The 14,385-nt window shown below is 38.4% G+C and overlaps 1 protein-coding gene across 2 annotated transcripts in view; it reads right to left on the reverse strand.

Annotated features, from left to right (window-relative positions):
• LARS2 (leucyl-tRNA synthetase 2, mitochondrial) overlaps positions 1 to 14,385 on the reverse strand; it is an 82,470-nt gene that overhangs the window by 18,250 nt on the left and 49,835 nt on the right. For both annotated transcript variants that reach the window (XM_072330034.1, XM_072330033.1), the window contains 4 exons: positions 13,707 to 13,805; positions 10,843 to 10,980; positions 2,043 to 2,146; positions 755 to 937 (listed from right to left, as the gene is read on the reverse strand). In XM_072330034.1, coding sequence (XP_072186135.1) covers positions 755 to 937; positions 2,043 to 2,146; positions 10,843 to 10,980; positions 13,707 to 13,805 — 524 coding nt within the window. The remainder of the gene's footprint in view (positions 1 to 754; positions 938 to 2,042; positions 2,147 to 10,842; positions 10,981 to 13,706; positions 13,806 to 14,385) is intronic.

Consider the following 14,385-nt stretch of genomic DNA (forward strand, 5'->3'; position numbering starts at 1 on the left):
ACTAAGTAGCGAGGAGACAATGTAAGAATAAAGACTTACACACGTTTTAAATCAGGCATGGGGTGTTTTACTAAAGCCTCATGCAACAAGAAGACTTCATTAAAGTATATGCATCAAGTCTACATTAAAATGTATGAGCTACAGGAGACATTAAGACCTGTCAGTATGACAAATTGCATGATGTCAGTGAATAAGTGTGTAGGAGGGTAAATCTTGTCTTATTTAAGAACTAAGCTCATAAAGGTATGTCCTGTATACAAATATTAGTTATTAGGGACTCTGATAAATGACATTATTTCAGGAGGTATTTTATGGTCCACCTTACGAAAGACATTGCACATGTCTAAACAAATTGAAATAATAAATACGAAAAAAAAAAGCCAAGTTTAATTGGGAATCTGTCACGATTCCAGCAAAGGAAAACATCTTAAAATAAAGAAATTAATTTGAAAATGATCATTTTCAATCAATCAATTATAGCTAATAAAAAAATAAGAGAACACGATCCAGATTTGGATCAGTTCAGAAGAAAACACCATTTGAGGAATGTTTTTCACACACCTCTCCTTTTTCACATCTTTGTGAAACTTTCACAGTTTTTGTGACTCCTCTCTTAAAAGAAAAAAACAATCGAAATTGCTTATTAAAATCTTTTGTCTCAACTATACAAAAACTTGGGCAGCAAGAACTACTTTAAGTTTTGTGTTAAAATACACTAAGAAAAAAAAACAACAACCCATAAGGTCTTACTTACTTTTAGTATCCCATAAAATATCTTGTTCTGGAGGAGCAGCAAACAGAATGTAAAGACGTATGGTGTCGATGCCGTACTCCTTCATTAGTTCTTCGGGATCTATTCCATTGTGTTTAGATTTGCTCATTTTTTCCCAAGTGACTTGGACTTTCTCACCAGTTTTTAGGTGAACAGGTTCAGCGCCTAGGTATTAAAGCAGAGACAAACTATTAAAACAAATTTTGCCCATCTGAAACCAGAATATTAAGAAAAAGCTATTTCTGGCGATTTGGTTTGGCTTTTCATTCTCCCAAACAGTTTAAAAAGAAAAATAAAAAAGTAACAACTTTTTCCTCTCCCAAATTCCCACCCCACCCGAGATTTAAGCACTGTTATAACCATACCATTTAACACCTCATAGGTGGGTGTAATTGTTTGGTACAGTTTTGGCCAGTTAGCTTATAAAGACCCCAGGTTCCTAACTTTAATTGCAGAAAGTCATCATGACAAAAACCTGCCTACTGTTGCTTGAATTTAAGGACAAAAAGGCAAAAAGGGGTATTTACACAGATAAAGATGCACTTGAGCAAAAACACTTGCAAACTTCTCTTGAACAAGATAGGATAACTGACAATGGCAAGTGTAAGAGGTTCACTGGTTGTTCGGTTGTTGGTGGGGCTTTTTTATCTTTTTGTTGTTGTTGTTATCTTATAGGATTTGTATTCAGGACAAAGCAGTGAAAACATGGCTGTGTGAGAGGTTCCTGAAGGAGGACAAATAAAACCAAGCCTCTCTTGGTGCTACAGCTCTCCAGATGAGGGTTGCTGATCCAGCTTATGCAAGTGAAGCCACTGGTAAGAACTGAGAAACAACACTTTCTCCTACTCCCATTGTACATCCCATATATGTCTAATATTTATTGAATATACTAACAACTGTGTTAACTTTGCCACAGTGTTCATGTAGATTGCCCATGTGCTGGAACTGCTAACTTCATTCAGCAAGCTGCTGAGCACTGTCTTTATAACACTGTGGATCCTTTGGACTACAGCAGAGCTAAAACAGTATCATAGCACTGTTGCTGTACGTGGTTGCAATTAAAAGTTGGTAGATTAGTGGGGTCTCTATACACTCAGTGGCGGATATGAATCAGCCTCACAGAAGAGACTCTCCAGTTTAAATATTACAAGGATTTATTTTTCCCCACCTAATTTTCCCAGCACTGAGACTTGTATGTCCCTTTTTAACTGAAGTAGTCTCTGACTTTCTGGGTGAGCCTGTACTGGTTTTCTCACGCATCCTCTCTTACCAGTGAGATCAATCTCCTCTCTCTTCAAATATTGGCCTGTTGTTCTTAGTCTGAACGTCTGATTCTTGATAAGACCTTGAACCAAAAGCTTATGGAAAGGCTCCCTAAGGATGGAAGGAAAAAGAAACTTGCAGGTTGAAAGCAGCTGTGAAAAGGATACTTAAGATAAGCCTCAGATGTCAGACAGTCAGGTGTAGTTACTTAACGAAACAGGAATTTCAAGTTCATTGCATAAATGTCTGGCACCTCAGAAAGAGCACTTTCTGCATTTATTCATGGTGCCTCGATGGCAAGTGTAAATATACATTTGTATTTTGTACACATTCTTGCATTACGTACAGAATTATTAAACTGTCACTTATCAAATTAGCATAAAGATAATACGCGAAAGTTCCTTGCCAACTGGGCAAGCTCCCCAACTCTGAGCTAAATCCCCATTTGTAAAAGCGAGCAAGTATGAACTGTCACTTTTTTACAAATATTTAGATTTAGCTTCTCTCTGAGAAACGCAGTATTGTGGAACAAAGCAAATTCTTGCTGCACATTTCTTTCTATAAACTGAAAAGATAGTTTCTCCAACATAAGCATTTGCATGCTCAGACATGAGGACAATGGAAAAAATGAAGAATAGGGCAATGCTAGAAAGTTCACCTTAGTGGATCTATGTATGTTTAATAATTTATATAAATATTTTATATTTATTTATATTATTATCATCTTGAACAGTAAAACTCTACCTCTCTAATTTACATCAGGAAAGGTAAGTTCTCATTAAAGAGCCTTAAAAGCATCAGAGACAAAGACTCACACAGCAAGAAATAAATTCTAAGTAAACACTTTTCTAGTTGACAGATATATTATTGCTGTCACCTTCCTTCAACGATCCCATATTTCTAATTCACCTAGTCAGCTTTCTGTCATTGTTTTCACCTAAAAAGGACAACAAAGCTAATCTCTACAGGAAAGCAAAAGCAACCCCAAGAATGCTAGGGGTCGGAGTGAGACCCAAAGGGCATGGAGTCTGGGGAGTTTCCTCAAGGGATCCTCAGGTAAAAAGACACTGGTTACCATCATTATGGAGGACGTGCTAGTCAGCGCTGCTTAGTACTGAACGGTACTTCCTAATGCTCACATGTACTCAACATTTAGCAGTTCGAGTCACCCATAATCCTACCTAACAAAGGCACACATATTTGCCAAAACACTTAAGAAGAAAGGATGCATCACTTGTATTTACATATTTTCCAGAAGCCAGAGTAACATCATATATCTAAGGAAGAAACAGTAAAAATAGCTTCCACATTTTACTTCACATGTACCAAAAAAAAAAATCATAATCCAAACACTACTGAAGCAGTACTGTAAAAAAGCCACAGTCTTCATAGTTAATACTGAACATATTCATGTCTGAACAGGAGTTTCCTTCCTTGCATATCTTTCATACTTTCAAATATTGTCCAAGTACTGGCCCACAGTGTATCATTTAGTCACCAAGCAGCACTGGTCTCTACCATGCTGCCTGGTTTTATAATGAATCAAAGTAAGAGCATCTATATAAATATTTTCTATGGTTGCATTTGAACGTAGGTTGCCTGATGAATCGTGTTATTTGTAAGTAAGTTAAAAGTATCTTAGGAAGACAAAAATTCACGTCAAATTTAAAGAACAGAAGCAGGAAAATCTATTTTAAAAACAGAAGGCAATCATCAGCTCCCATCTCAAATCATTACCTAGAATTGTCTAAGTCAATTAAGAGATGAAAAATTAAGAACAGAAGTCTTGCATCCTATCCAAAATCAATGAGTATAGAAATACTTTAGGAGTGAACTATTTGAGATAATGCTTTTTCTACAAACTAAATAAATTACACTGAGGAAAAACGAAAACTTTATTTCTCCTATAACTGAATACATCAGCCTGTCTACAAACTCAGTTTAAAATAGCTACACTTGTTACTATCAAAAGCAAAGCTAATGAGGTAGCCAGAACATCAAAATCAGATAAAACCGTCCACAGGAAGTGATTTTTCAAGGAACGCTTATTTTTAATGACATACTGCTAGTTCAGATCATACGCCAAGTTACTAAAGGCTGAATGAAGGAATGAGCATTTCCTATTTTTGTTTATGCTGACAGAGGCTATAAAAATGCAATACAAAATACATTACCAAGTATGGGGAGAAAAAAAAAAAAAAACAACATTTGTTCCTAGTGGGAGACCGCAGGATAATGGAGAACTGCCCAAAACAAGAGAACCAGAGTCTGTCTAATAAACACAGAGCTCAGAAACAAATTGAACCCCGTGCTGTTTTCCCTGATGTGCAGTGCCTTTGTCAGTGTTGTGATGGCTCCATCACATGGTCACATGCAGAGTTACACCGCCTGGAGCTAGCAGTGCTCCCCAGGGGTCAGTACTGGGCGCAGTCTTGTTCAACACCTTCATCAACTGTCTGGATGAAGGGATAGAATGCACCCACGGCAAGTTTGCTGATGATACAAAGCTGGGAGGAGCGGCCGTCACACAGAAAGCTGTGCTACCATTCAGTTTAACCTGGACAGGCTGATGAGTTGAATGGAAAGGAGCCTTATGAAGTTCAACAAGGGCAAGTGCAGAGTCCTACATTTCGGAAGGAATAACTACATGCATCAGTACAGGTTAGAGTCTGACCTGCTGAATAACGATCTCTGTGGAGAAGGACCTCGATGTCCTGGTGGACATCAAGTTGGCCATGAGCTGGCAGTGTGCCTCTGTGGCCAAAAATGCCTGGGGTGCATTAAAAAAGTGTGACCAACAGGTTGAGGGAGGTTTTCCTCCCCATCTAGGCTGCCCTAGTGAGGGCACATCTGGTGTACTAGGTCCAGTTCTGGGCTTTTCAGTTCAAGAAAAAATGGGACTTCTAGAGAGAGTTCAGAGGAGGGCTACAGAGATTTTAGGGGTCTGGAGCACCCCCCTTATGAGGAAAGGCTGAAGGACCTGCACCTGCTCAGCCCAGAGGAGAGGAGGCTGAGAAGGAATCTCATCACTGTTATAAAGATCTGAAGTGCAGGAGCCAAGTGTGTGAGGACAGGCTGTTCTCAGCAGTGCCCAGTAACAGAACAAGCAGCAGTGGGAACAAACTACCTAGGAAGTTCCATATGAACACAAGGGAAAAAATTCTTTACTGTGAGGGTGACAGAGCACTGGAACAGGCTGCCCACAGCCTCAAGACCCTGCCTAGACTATTTCCTGTGTAAAGTACCTTATGGAACCAGCTATAGCACAGGTGTTTGACAAGATGATCTCCAGAGTTCCCTTCCAATCCCTACAACTGTGATTCTGTGAGTCCACAAGAGCAATAAATACTGAACTCAGGACAGCCCTAGAAAAGGAGCTTACTGAATGCGTTTGAATCCCACATCTTTAGAAAGGTTGGGAGAGCCCAACACCATGCCCTAGAGCTAAGGTGACCTAGGTCAGTCACTGGCAGATGAGCTCAGGAGGTTATGAAATGTGCAGTTAATTCACATGCACTGCTAATACTGTAGAAGGCCAGAATAGAAATGAAAGAGGGTGTCTGCAGGAACATTATTTCAGGCTGAAGAAAGATCAAACGATATTGAACATTTAGATTTTACAGTCAATAGCTGAGTGCTTTTACTGAAAATCAATAATTGTGATAAAGTCCCTAATGAACTGTGATTCAGTTCTGATACACTTCCTTTATAGAACAACCTATTTCTGTCATACAGCTATCTTCTTTTATTCTATAACGCAGCTATGTAAAAATAGTGCCCTCTTATTCCACACAATTTGCTCTCTATCAAAGTCAAATCTGTTGCTTAATGGCAACAATAAACTTTTTTATTGCTATATAATCCCTTGGAAAGAATTTGTTAGATTCCATTTGCAATTATTCATCTGACAGAACTGATTACTAAAGGGAAGAGACAAATTCTGCTTAACTTTTACTTGTAATAACATAGTTGAGCAGGTGTAACTGAGCGTGTCAACACACTCACCATGACGGATTAAGCTGGAACAGATGAGGCAGTTGCTGGCCCCAGCTGCCTACCTGGACCCTCTCCCAGTGTTGGTTACAAGTGGGAGGGTTGACTGGCTTGTGAATTAATTCCAGATCTGTTGTTGTTCACAGATAGCTAAAACAAAATGGAATAATTTCAGCTTAATCTGTCATATGTATCAGTAGCCAGAGGGTGCTACTTATGCTGACTTCTCATCTCCATTTCAATGCATTAAAATGTATGTAAAAGATCACGCTCTATATCCAGAGGATATTTAAACTATATTGATACCTTTATAATTATAGATGCCAAATGTTGCATTTGATATGAAAGCAACCGTGACATCTGTAAATGAATGGCATATAACATTTATACTGAAATGTTTATCATATGTAAGGAAACTGCTTTTCAAATCTGAACTCTGAAATTTTTAACTTTCGTTTTCAGTCTCATCTTTATATTAATGGTCCTTAGTATAGAATTAAAGACTAACAGGAAAAAATGTCAATAAGTTTGAAAGTAAGGAGATTAAGAAGCAAACAATGAAGATTTTAATAAGGAAAACCCAACATGAAAACTATTACAGAATAATGGAGCAATCTCAAACATTTGTCCAAATGCTAGTTAATACTTTAAATGGCGGCAGCTCTCATTAACTGAGATGTCACAGAATTTTACTGTTTCAATCAGTGAACAGAACTGAGCGGCTAGAAAAAAAGTCAAGAATGCACAAGAGGGCAGAGTTTTTTAATATGTTATTTTCCCTCAGAGCTGTGGGCTTCGATACCATGACTTTAAGCTTCCTACCGGTAAGCTTGTTGTTTCTGATCACCTTTTTGGTTTCTGATATCCGCCCTTGAGCAATCCTAGCAGAAGACTGAGCAAAAGAGGCTTCTGACAAAAGCTAAAATGTATTCAAGACATGTGGTACTATTGATAGAGGAGTTGCAATTTCCATATCAAAACAACCTGATTTGACTTCACGGCTTAGAAACACCTAATGCTTTAATTTCTGTAGAGCTAAAGCAAGCAAGCAATTTTATGTCTGATGAGGAATTTGCTACAGTCTCCTTGCATTCTAAATACATATATGAGCAGTACAAACAACAGAGCCTGGGGGCAATGCTGTAACGTATCTTCACATGTACAAGTTCTTGAGCTTACGTATGACCTCAATGGAATTTTCCACAGTCTTGAAAATTATTTCCATATAAAGCAGTTTTGATTTTCTCTGCTCTAGACATGGTCAGTTCTTCTTGTGCATTTTTTTTGGCATCAAAGTTAGAGTTTTCCTATGACATTTACCACACTTACACCAATCTACTTTACATAGTTTTAGTGCTACTGCTCTATCACAGCATTTCAAATTAATAAACCTGTAAGTCTGCAAAGCCTTAAAATAATGTAGATTGAAAGGGACCTTTGGAGGTCATTTAGTCTAATCCCCTGCTCACAGCAGACCTAATTTAAAAGCTAAAACAGGTTGCTCAGGACCAACTGAGAAGAGTTTAGAAAATATCTGATGATGGGAGATCACAGAAACTCTCTAGACAAACTGTTCCAGTGTCTGACCTTCTTCACTGTCACATCTTTTCCTTCAGTGCAGTTCGGGACCTTGCAGCATCCTTATCATTTCTCTGTACACGTCTAAGAAGCAGCTGGTTCTGTCTTCTCCACAATCCACTTTTAGGAAACAGTAGGCTGCAGTTATATTCTCTCCTTAGCCTTCTCCAAGATGAACATGTCCAGCTCCCTTTGCCTCTCTTTGTATGCCACAAGCTCTACTCCCCAACCATCTCAGTGCCCCATCACTGGACCTTCTTCAGTGTGATCACGTCCCTCGCACTTGGAGCCCTGAAACAGGACATGAAATTCCAGATGCAACTTCCTGAGTAATAAGCAGAGGTAATTACTTCAGGACATGCTTTTGCTAACACAGTGTTCTATATTCTCATGCCTACTGCTGACTACATCCAACTTGTTTTTCATCCCGCAGAACTTTCTCCATAGTGCATTCTCCTACATAACCATCTCAGTCCATGCTGTTTCCATATACAGAACTCTACATTTGTCTTTGTTGAACTTCAAGAGATCCCTGTTAGCACCTCTCTCAATGTGCAGTGATCAATTAACTTGTGGAGGGTGCATTTTGTTAAACTGTCTGGATTGTTGATGAAGATGTTATGTAAGATCTGCTTCAGCAATGATCTGAGGAAGACCACTTGTAAATAACTACCAGTGAGATTTTGAACCATTTTCCTTTTAAGCCTGGTGGTCAAGACTGTTTTTCCATCTGTGTTGTAGTCTACCCATTCAGTCTCTATCTTGCAAGCCAAAATACAAGAATCTTGTCAAGAGTTTCACACAAGCCATAATAAATGCTCTTTCTTCATCCACAGACGGAATCATCTGATCGTAGAAGGAAGACAGATTAAGTTGGGCATAACATACGCTTAGTAAATCCATGCTGGTTACTTCCAGTCACGCTGTCCTTCATGTTCTGAAAATTACTTCCAGGAAGGCTTGCTTCAAAATAAACCTGGAAACCTAGTGATGCTGACAGGCTTGTAAGTAATCTGGATCATCCTTCTTATTTGTTCTTGAAGATGAGCTTTACATCTGCCTTTCTCCACTTGCCAGGGGCATTCACTGATTTATCTTATTGCTAGTCATCATATCTTTCACCACAATATTTCATGAACAATGGGCAGCACCTTACAGTGTTAAAGGGTATGTCCTATTTGGTCCCATGAACTTGTGCATGTTTGATTTCCTTAATCCATCCCTAACTCAATTCTACTCTGTAGTGTGTAGTAACCCTCTCCCTTAAAAATGTCCTACTAAGCACAGCCTTTATAAAAAAGACCAAGGCGATGATTGTCCTTTGTTTACTAGTTTGTTAGGCTGTTTGCTTAATTTTGCATCAGACCAACATTTTCCTTGATATTTCCATCAATGTATCTGCAGAAGTCCTTACTGCCTTCACATTCTTCACATGTTTCAGTTCTAGATACATTTTGGCTTTTCCCAATTGCCCCGTGCCTACCCAGTCAATGCTTTTACATTCTTCCAGGGGCAGCCAATCACAAAATCATAGCATCATAGAACAACTTTGGTTGGAAAGGACCTCAAGGATCACCAAGTTCCAACGCACATGCCACAGGCAAAGTTACCAACCACTATATCAAGTACTAGATCAATTTTCCCAGGGCCCCATTCAACCTGGCCTTAAACAGCTCCAGAGACAGGGCATCCACAACCTCTCTAGCCAGCTGTGCAGTAAAAAACTTCATCCTGACATCTAATCTCAGTCCCTCCTCTTTTAGTTTGAAATCATTCCATCTTGTCCCACCACAGTGCCCGCTTCTACTCTCCATGTACTTATTTTTAGTGCTTGAGGTCATTCAAGAAGTCCCTTGTCCACCAAGCTGTGCCCTTTCATGCATTTTCATTTTCTTGTGCATTAGATTGGAGGACTGCTTACTTTGAAAGCAAACCTCCTTTTCCTTGTGGTCTCACTTTATATTAGTAGTACTTTAGCCACCATAGTTAATGAGGTAGAAGAATCTGACTAGCAGAATAACAACTATTGTCTTACAGCTCCATTAGATGGCAGACAGCTCAGTATTGTAAAGTAGTTTGTAGCAATAATAAAAGCTGAAATTACTTGCAAAGAGAAGCTCTGAAATTCTCTCCTAGAACAGTGACAGAAAGGATCAACTTTCAGAGGACAGCTCTTTCAAAGAAGGAACATTCTTCGTGCTTGCAGCTATGCAAGCTGGAGACAACTGAGTGAAACATGGGTAGAGAAATCAGCCATACAAAAATTTCAAATAAATAAAAAGAATAAGTGATAAAAACTCCATAGTCTATATTCATCAAGTGATTATGAAATCACTCAGGGAAATATTCCAGTGGCTCCATTACCTACTCCATCCTTCTCTGGTGCTCACCTACTTAAGTTCTAGTACTGCAGCGAAATTGCTATGTCATGTGTTCGTCATGTTCTTCTTTCGCATAAAGTTTGAGAAGTGGGTACTAGTAAAGAATGAATGCACAGGAGCTGCCAGCTCAGAAATTGCCAAGCAGTGGTTCTCATGAGATCGCTCATTCTGACTTAATCTATTCAAAAATCTCTGCTGATGGGATAACAGGACAGAAAATGGGTATTTCACTGTTCAACCACTCGTATCCTCCCAAATGAGGCACTCCTATGATGGCATTTTAGGGTACAAAAAGGCCAGAATTTGAGTGGAAATGTTCCTGCCTCAAACTTTACCCCTAACCAAAACACAGGGTAATGAACAGTACAATAGCACACTACAACAGTATCAGTAACAAGAATAGTTAAAAGTAAGAAATTGAATAAAGATTAATTGACAGCAGGAAAAATATATTTATTTTGCTATTATGAACTATTTTGCACTGTTCAGCCCCCAAACTGCAGTGAATTATAGAGTATATGTACATGGTTACACTGAAATTAACGGTATTACTGTGCAGAAAGTTACCTAATTTGAAATATGAGTACTACTCAGAATGCCTGAAGTTTCTAGCTTATGTATGCATTTGCAGCAGAAAATCTACATTTACAGTAACATTTTATCACTTGCTCTGAGCCAGCTAATATTCATGTAGCAAAAATGCTGCGTATGCATGCATACAGAAAATGCAACAGACTATAAGACTGACAAGCAGAAAAATTCGGGTTTATCCAAGGTGATTGCAACAGTGTCCAGTAACACTTCTGCAAGGTAAATGAGATCTGAGAGATTTTTATAGAAATATATAAGGCTTACTTGTGTTTGGTCATCTTTAGATCATGGCAAAAATGGCTGAAAAACCTAGCATAGAATAAATGCATAACTGCGTGCTCCTTGCCTCCAATGTACAAATCCACAGGCATCCAGTAGTCAGCCAAGTCACGATTAAAGGGCCTGGGGAAAACAAAACAAAACAAAAAAACAGAATAATAGGAAAAAATACAGAAAAAATACAGCAGTAAAGAGAAAGATCAGCTCAGCAAATGTAGCTCATCATATCTGACTGGACACCACTACTTACTGAGATCCACATGCGTATAATAAGACTTACTTTGTGATATTTTAAATCTTGTCAGAAATTACATACTTATTAAATGGAAAAAAAATGATTTCCACTGAGAAACAGCTCCACACAAATGTTATTTTCATCTGTTTTGAGTGCTCAACTAAGATTTCACTTATGTCACCTCAGAACGTGATGAAAATATCTTCTTGTACTTTATAGGAGAACATCCTGTGGCTAACATTTATATTGTTTATTATTACCAACATCAAGTTTTACATAAAAATAGATGGCTATGAAAGACAAAAGGCAAGCCTGATTAAAAAATAACTTTTTTACTAGAGTTCTGCATTGTTGCCATTAGAGGGCAATGTAGCAGCTTATTACAACACCGCAAAACACAAACCATCAGATGGGTCATTCTCAAACCCAAGGATGCTCTGTGAATTTACAGGAAATGCCTGTGGTTATTTGAAATATCTGAGGCCACCTGCATGGCATCCTAGCCATTATCTGATGCTTTATTAAATATTCCTATATAGTCTGTTAGTATATTCTTTGACTTTTATTTCATGGCTCCATTCTAACAAACTTACTCGTTTTGTCTGCTTGTTCAATTATTCCAACTGCAATTCTTGTGACAGCAATGCTTTATTCCTCACAGATGAGCCCAGACACAAATCACAGGCATGAGATTCACACCTTTAGTGCAGCAAGTCTAAACTTAATGTTGTTCACATGGTTCTGAAATAAACAGAGTAATTCTCCCAAATTCTAGGTTCATGAAACGACTTATAGAAATACAGGTTTAAGAATACGTAGTTTAATGGACAAAAACAAACAAAACCCCCCAAGAAATAAATTAAATGGAGGTAGAAATCTAGTACAGAAATCTGCACAAATGCTTTTACTTCAGTGTAAAACAGATCTGGCTACACTAAGCTGCTACTTCGACAGCTGGATGTTGCATATGCCTATTTCATCATCAACTGCTGGAAAATTTCCTCTTGTTCATGCACAACAGCATATTTTAAACTATCACTGGAGAGAAAGCAGGCTCTGTAACTTAAATGATATTATCAACAACAAATTCAGACTGTCACTACAAGATAATCAGTATGAAGCAGAAGTGTTCACAGAAGACTTTTCTTTAGTTTAACTGAACCAGTGCTGCCAACCCAAAAAATCAACAGGCTAAATCACTTGGTATGTAGCATGTACCCAGGCACTGCTCTGGGCAATAAATAAATAAATACCCAATCCCCTAAGAGCCTTATATTTGGCAACCAAAAAATGCAGCTCTCTCTGCTGTCATTACTGTTCAGTACTGTTCCACTAATTCCTCTTTGGGGAAAAAAGAAAAAGGAAAAAAAGAAAAATTACTTGCATATTTTACTCTTATCTCATGTAAAATCAGGCAGCCAAACCTGACATTTGAACGGCATTCTTGATGTGACCTTCTTAAACCATGCAAACTTCATGTACACAGAGACACTTTACATGGACATCAAGAATAATATAATGGAAATGTCAATAATTAAAGCAAAATACACCTTACTAGACTTATTCAGCAACATGAAGCTTATTATCTCCCACAATTAGTCAGGTAGACAAATATCATCTACTAGACACTTTCCATTTATCTGTGCAACAACTGAACAATGTATGAAAAGTGCAAAGATTCGCTGCCATCATACTGCCCTACAGAATGGCTCGCAAAATCTTTAAGAAACAGTATCGGACATCCATTCAGTCATGGTAGGTGGCAAACTAATTTGACAGGTGTATGTAAAATGCTTCTGGACAGCTTAGTCAGCCTCTGTGCAGGCTGCTTTAATGCTGGTGAGACAACAACCCCAAGGCAATATCACCCATAGTAACACAGACAGACTATGAAGCAGATAAAATGGCTAAATAACTACATCTATCTTCCCACACTGTCCATGCTGCATACACTAATACACAGAACATGTAAAATCTCTTTTTATTAATTATGCATTTAGTCAAAGTAATAGAAAGCAGAAGCTTGCTCTTATACACCACCTTGCTTTGGCTGTATGCATGACAAAGCAGCAAGACTTACTCGAGCTCTAAAAGAAAGGAATTAAGGTGTTGATTAAGGTGTCATTCTTGACAGCTGGAAGTTACACCATACTATATCCTCCCTCTTCCCAGTGGGAAGTATTCCCACCCACTCAGTGTATTACTGGGGAGGAGAAGCTCAAAGCAACTTATCACAGTCTCAGAGCTGTGGTAGGCTGTCACTCTTGATAGCATCCTCCTCTAACAACCATCTCCTTAGCTGAACACTTCCACTACGCCCTGGCTCATAAAGCCCTTTCATCCTGCACTTACACAAGCAGTGTCTATACATACTGCTTTTGTAGATCTCTTGGCATAGGAACAACCAAATGTCAGAGTTTTGGAGCAATTCCTAGTCCACCCTTTGTTTTCTTCAGGCCATAGGGCAGACAAAATATCAGTTTACTGCACAGGTTTAAACTGACTTCTGCAATGGCAGTTAAGCTAGAAGCATCAGTGTATCTGGCCTGTTTCTTCCCTTCTATTCCATAAGACAGGCTTGCCCACCAGGCAGCTCTGTATCTGGACCCCTTACCTGTCAGTGTTGTGAGGATCTGTGTATCTCAGGTAATACCAAGCAGAATCCACAAATGTATCCATGGTATCAATTTCTCGCCGAGCTTCTGCCTTACATCTGAGCAAGAGAGAAAGACAGCGGCCATTGTTAAGAAAGCAACAATCTTGTCAAAAGAATAAACACACATAGAACAGTCACGAAGAAATTCAGTTTTAAAACTGAAAGAGTCTGAACACTTTGAAGAGCGATACGTTCAGAAAAACTTCAATGTAAGGAACAGGTGCACATTCTCCTTCCTCTTCCCTCCGAAACAAAACAAAATGCAAAACAAAAGGCTGAGCAGCTGTAAGATGAAGCAACAGCAGACTGTACAGCACATGAAAGTCTTCTTAATCACATATTTCTGTAATTTTTAAAGAAATGGTATTTAAAAAAAGAAAAAAGAAAAAAAAAAAAAGAAAAAAAAAAAAAGAAAAAAAAAAAAAGAAAAAAAAAAGCACGTCTTATAGCATAGACAAGAATATTTTGCCATAGAGTTAATGGGTACTGAATATGTGTCTCACTTGTTAGGCACCAGCAGACAAAGCATTTTAAAAACATTCAGCAGAAGGAGCAGGTGGTTACCTCTCACTGACTGCCTTTACAAAACGGTTTGTTCAGATTCCATTCATAATCTCCAGGAACAAAAATAAAAGAA

Source organism: Excalfactoria chinensis, chromosome 2 (genome assembly GCF_039878825.1).
Source record: "Excalfactoria chinensis isolate bCotChi1 chromosome 2, bCotChi1.hap2, whole genome shotgun sequence".
In the NCBI taxonomy this organism is placed as follows: Eukaryota; Metazoa; Chordata; class Aves; order Galliformes; family Phasianidae; genus Excalfactoria; species Excalfactoria chinensis.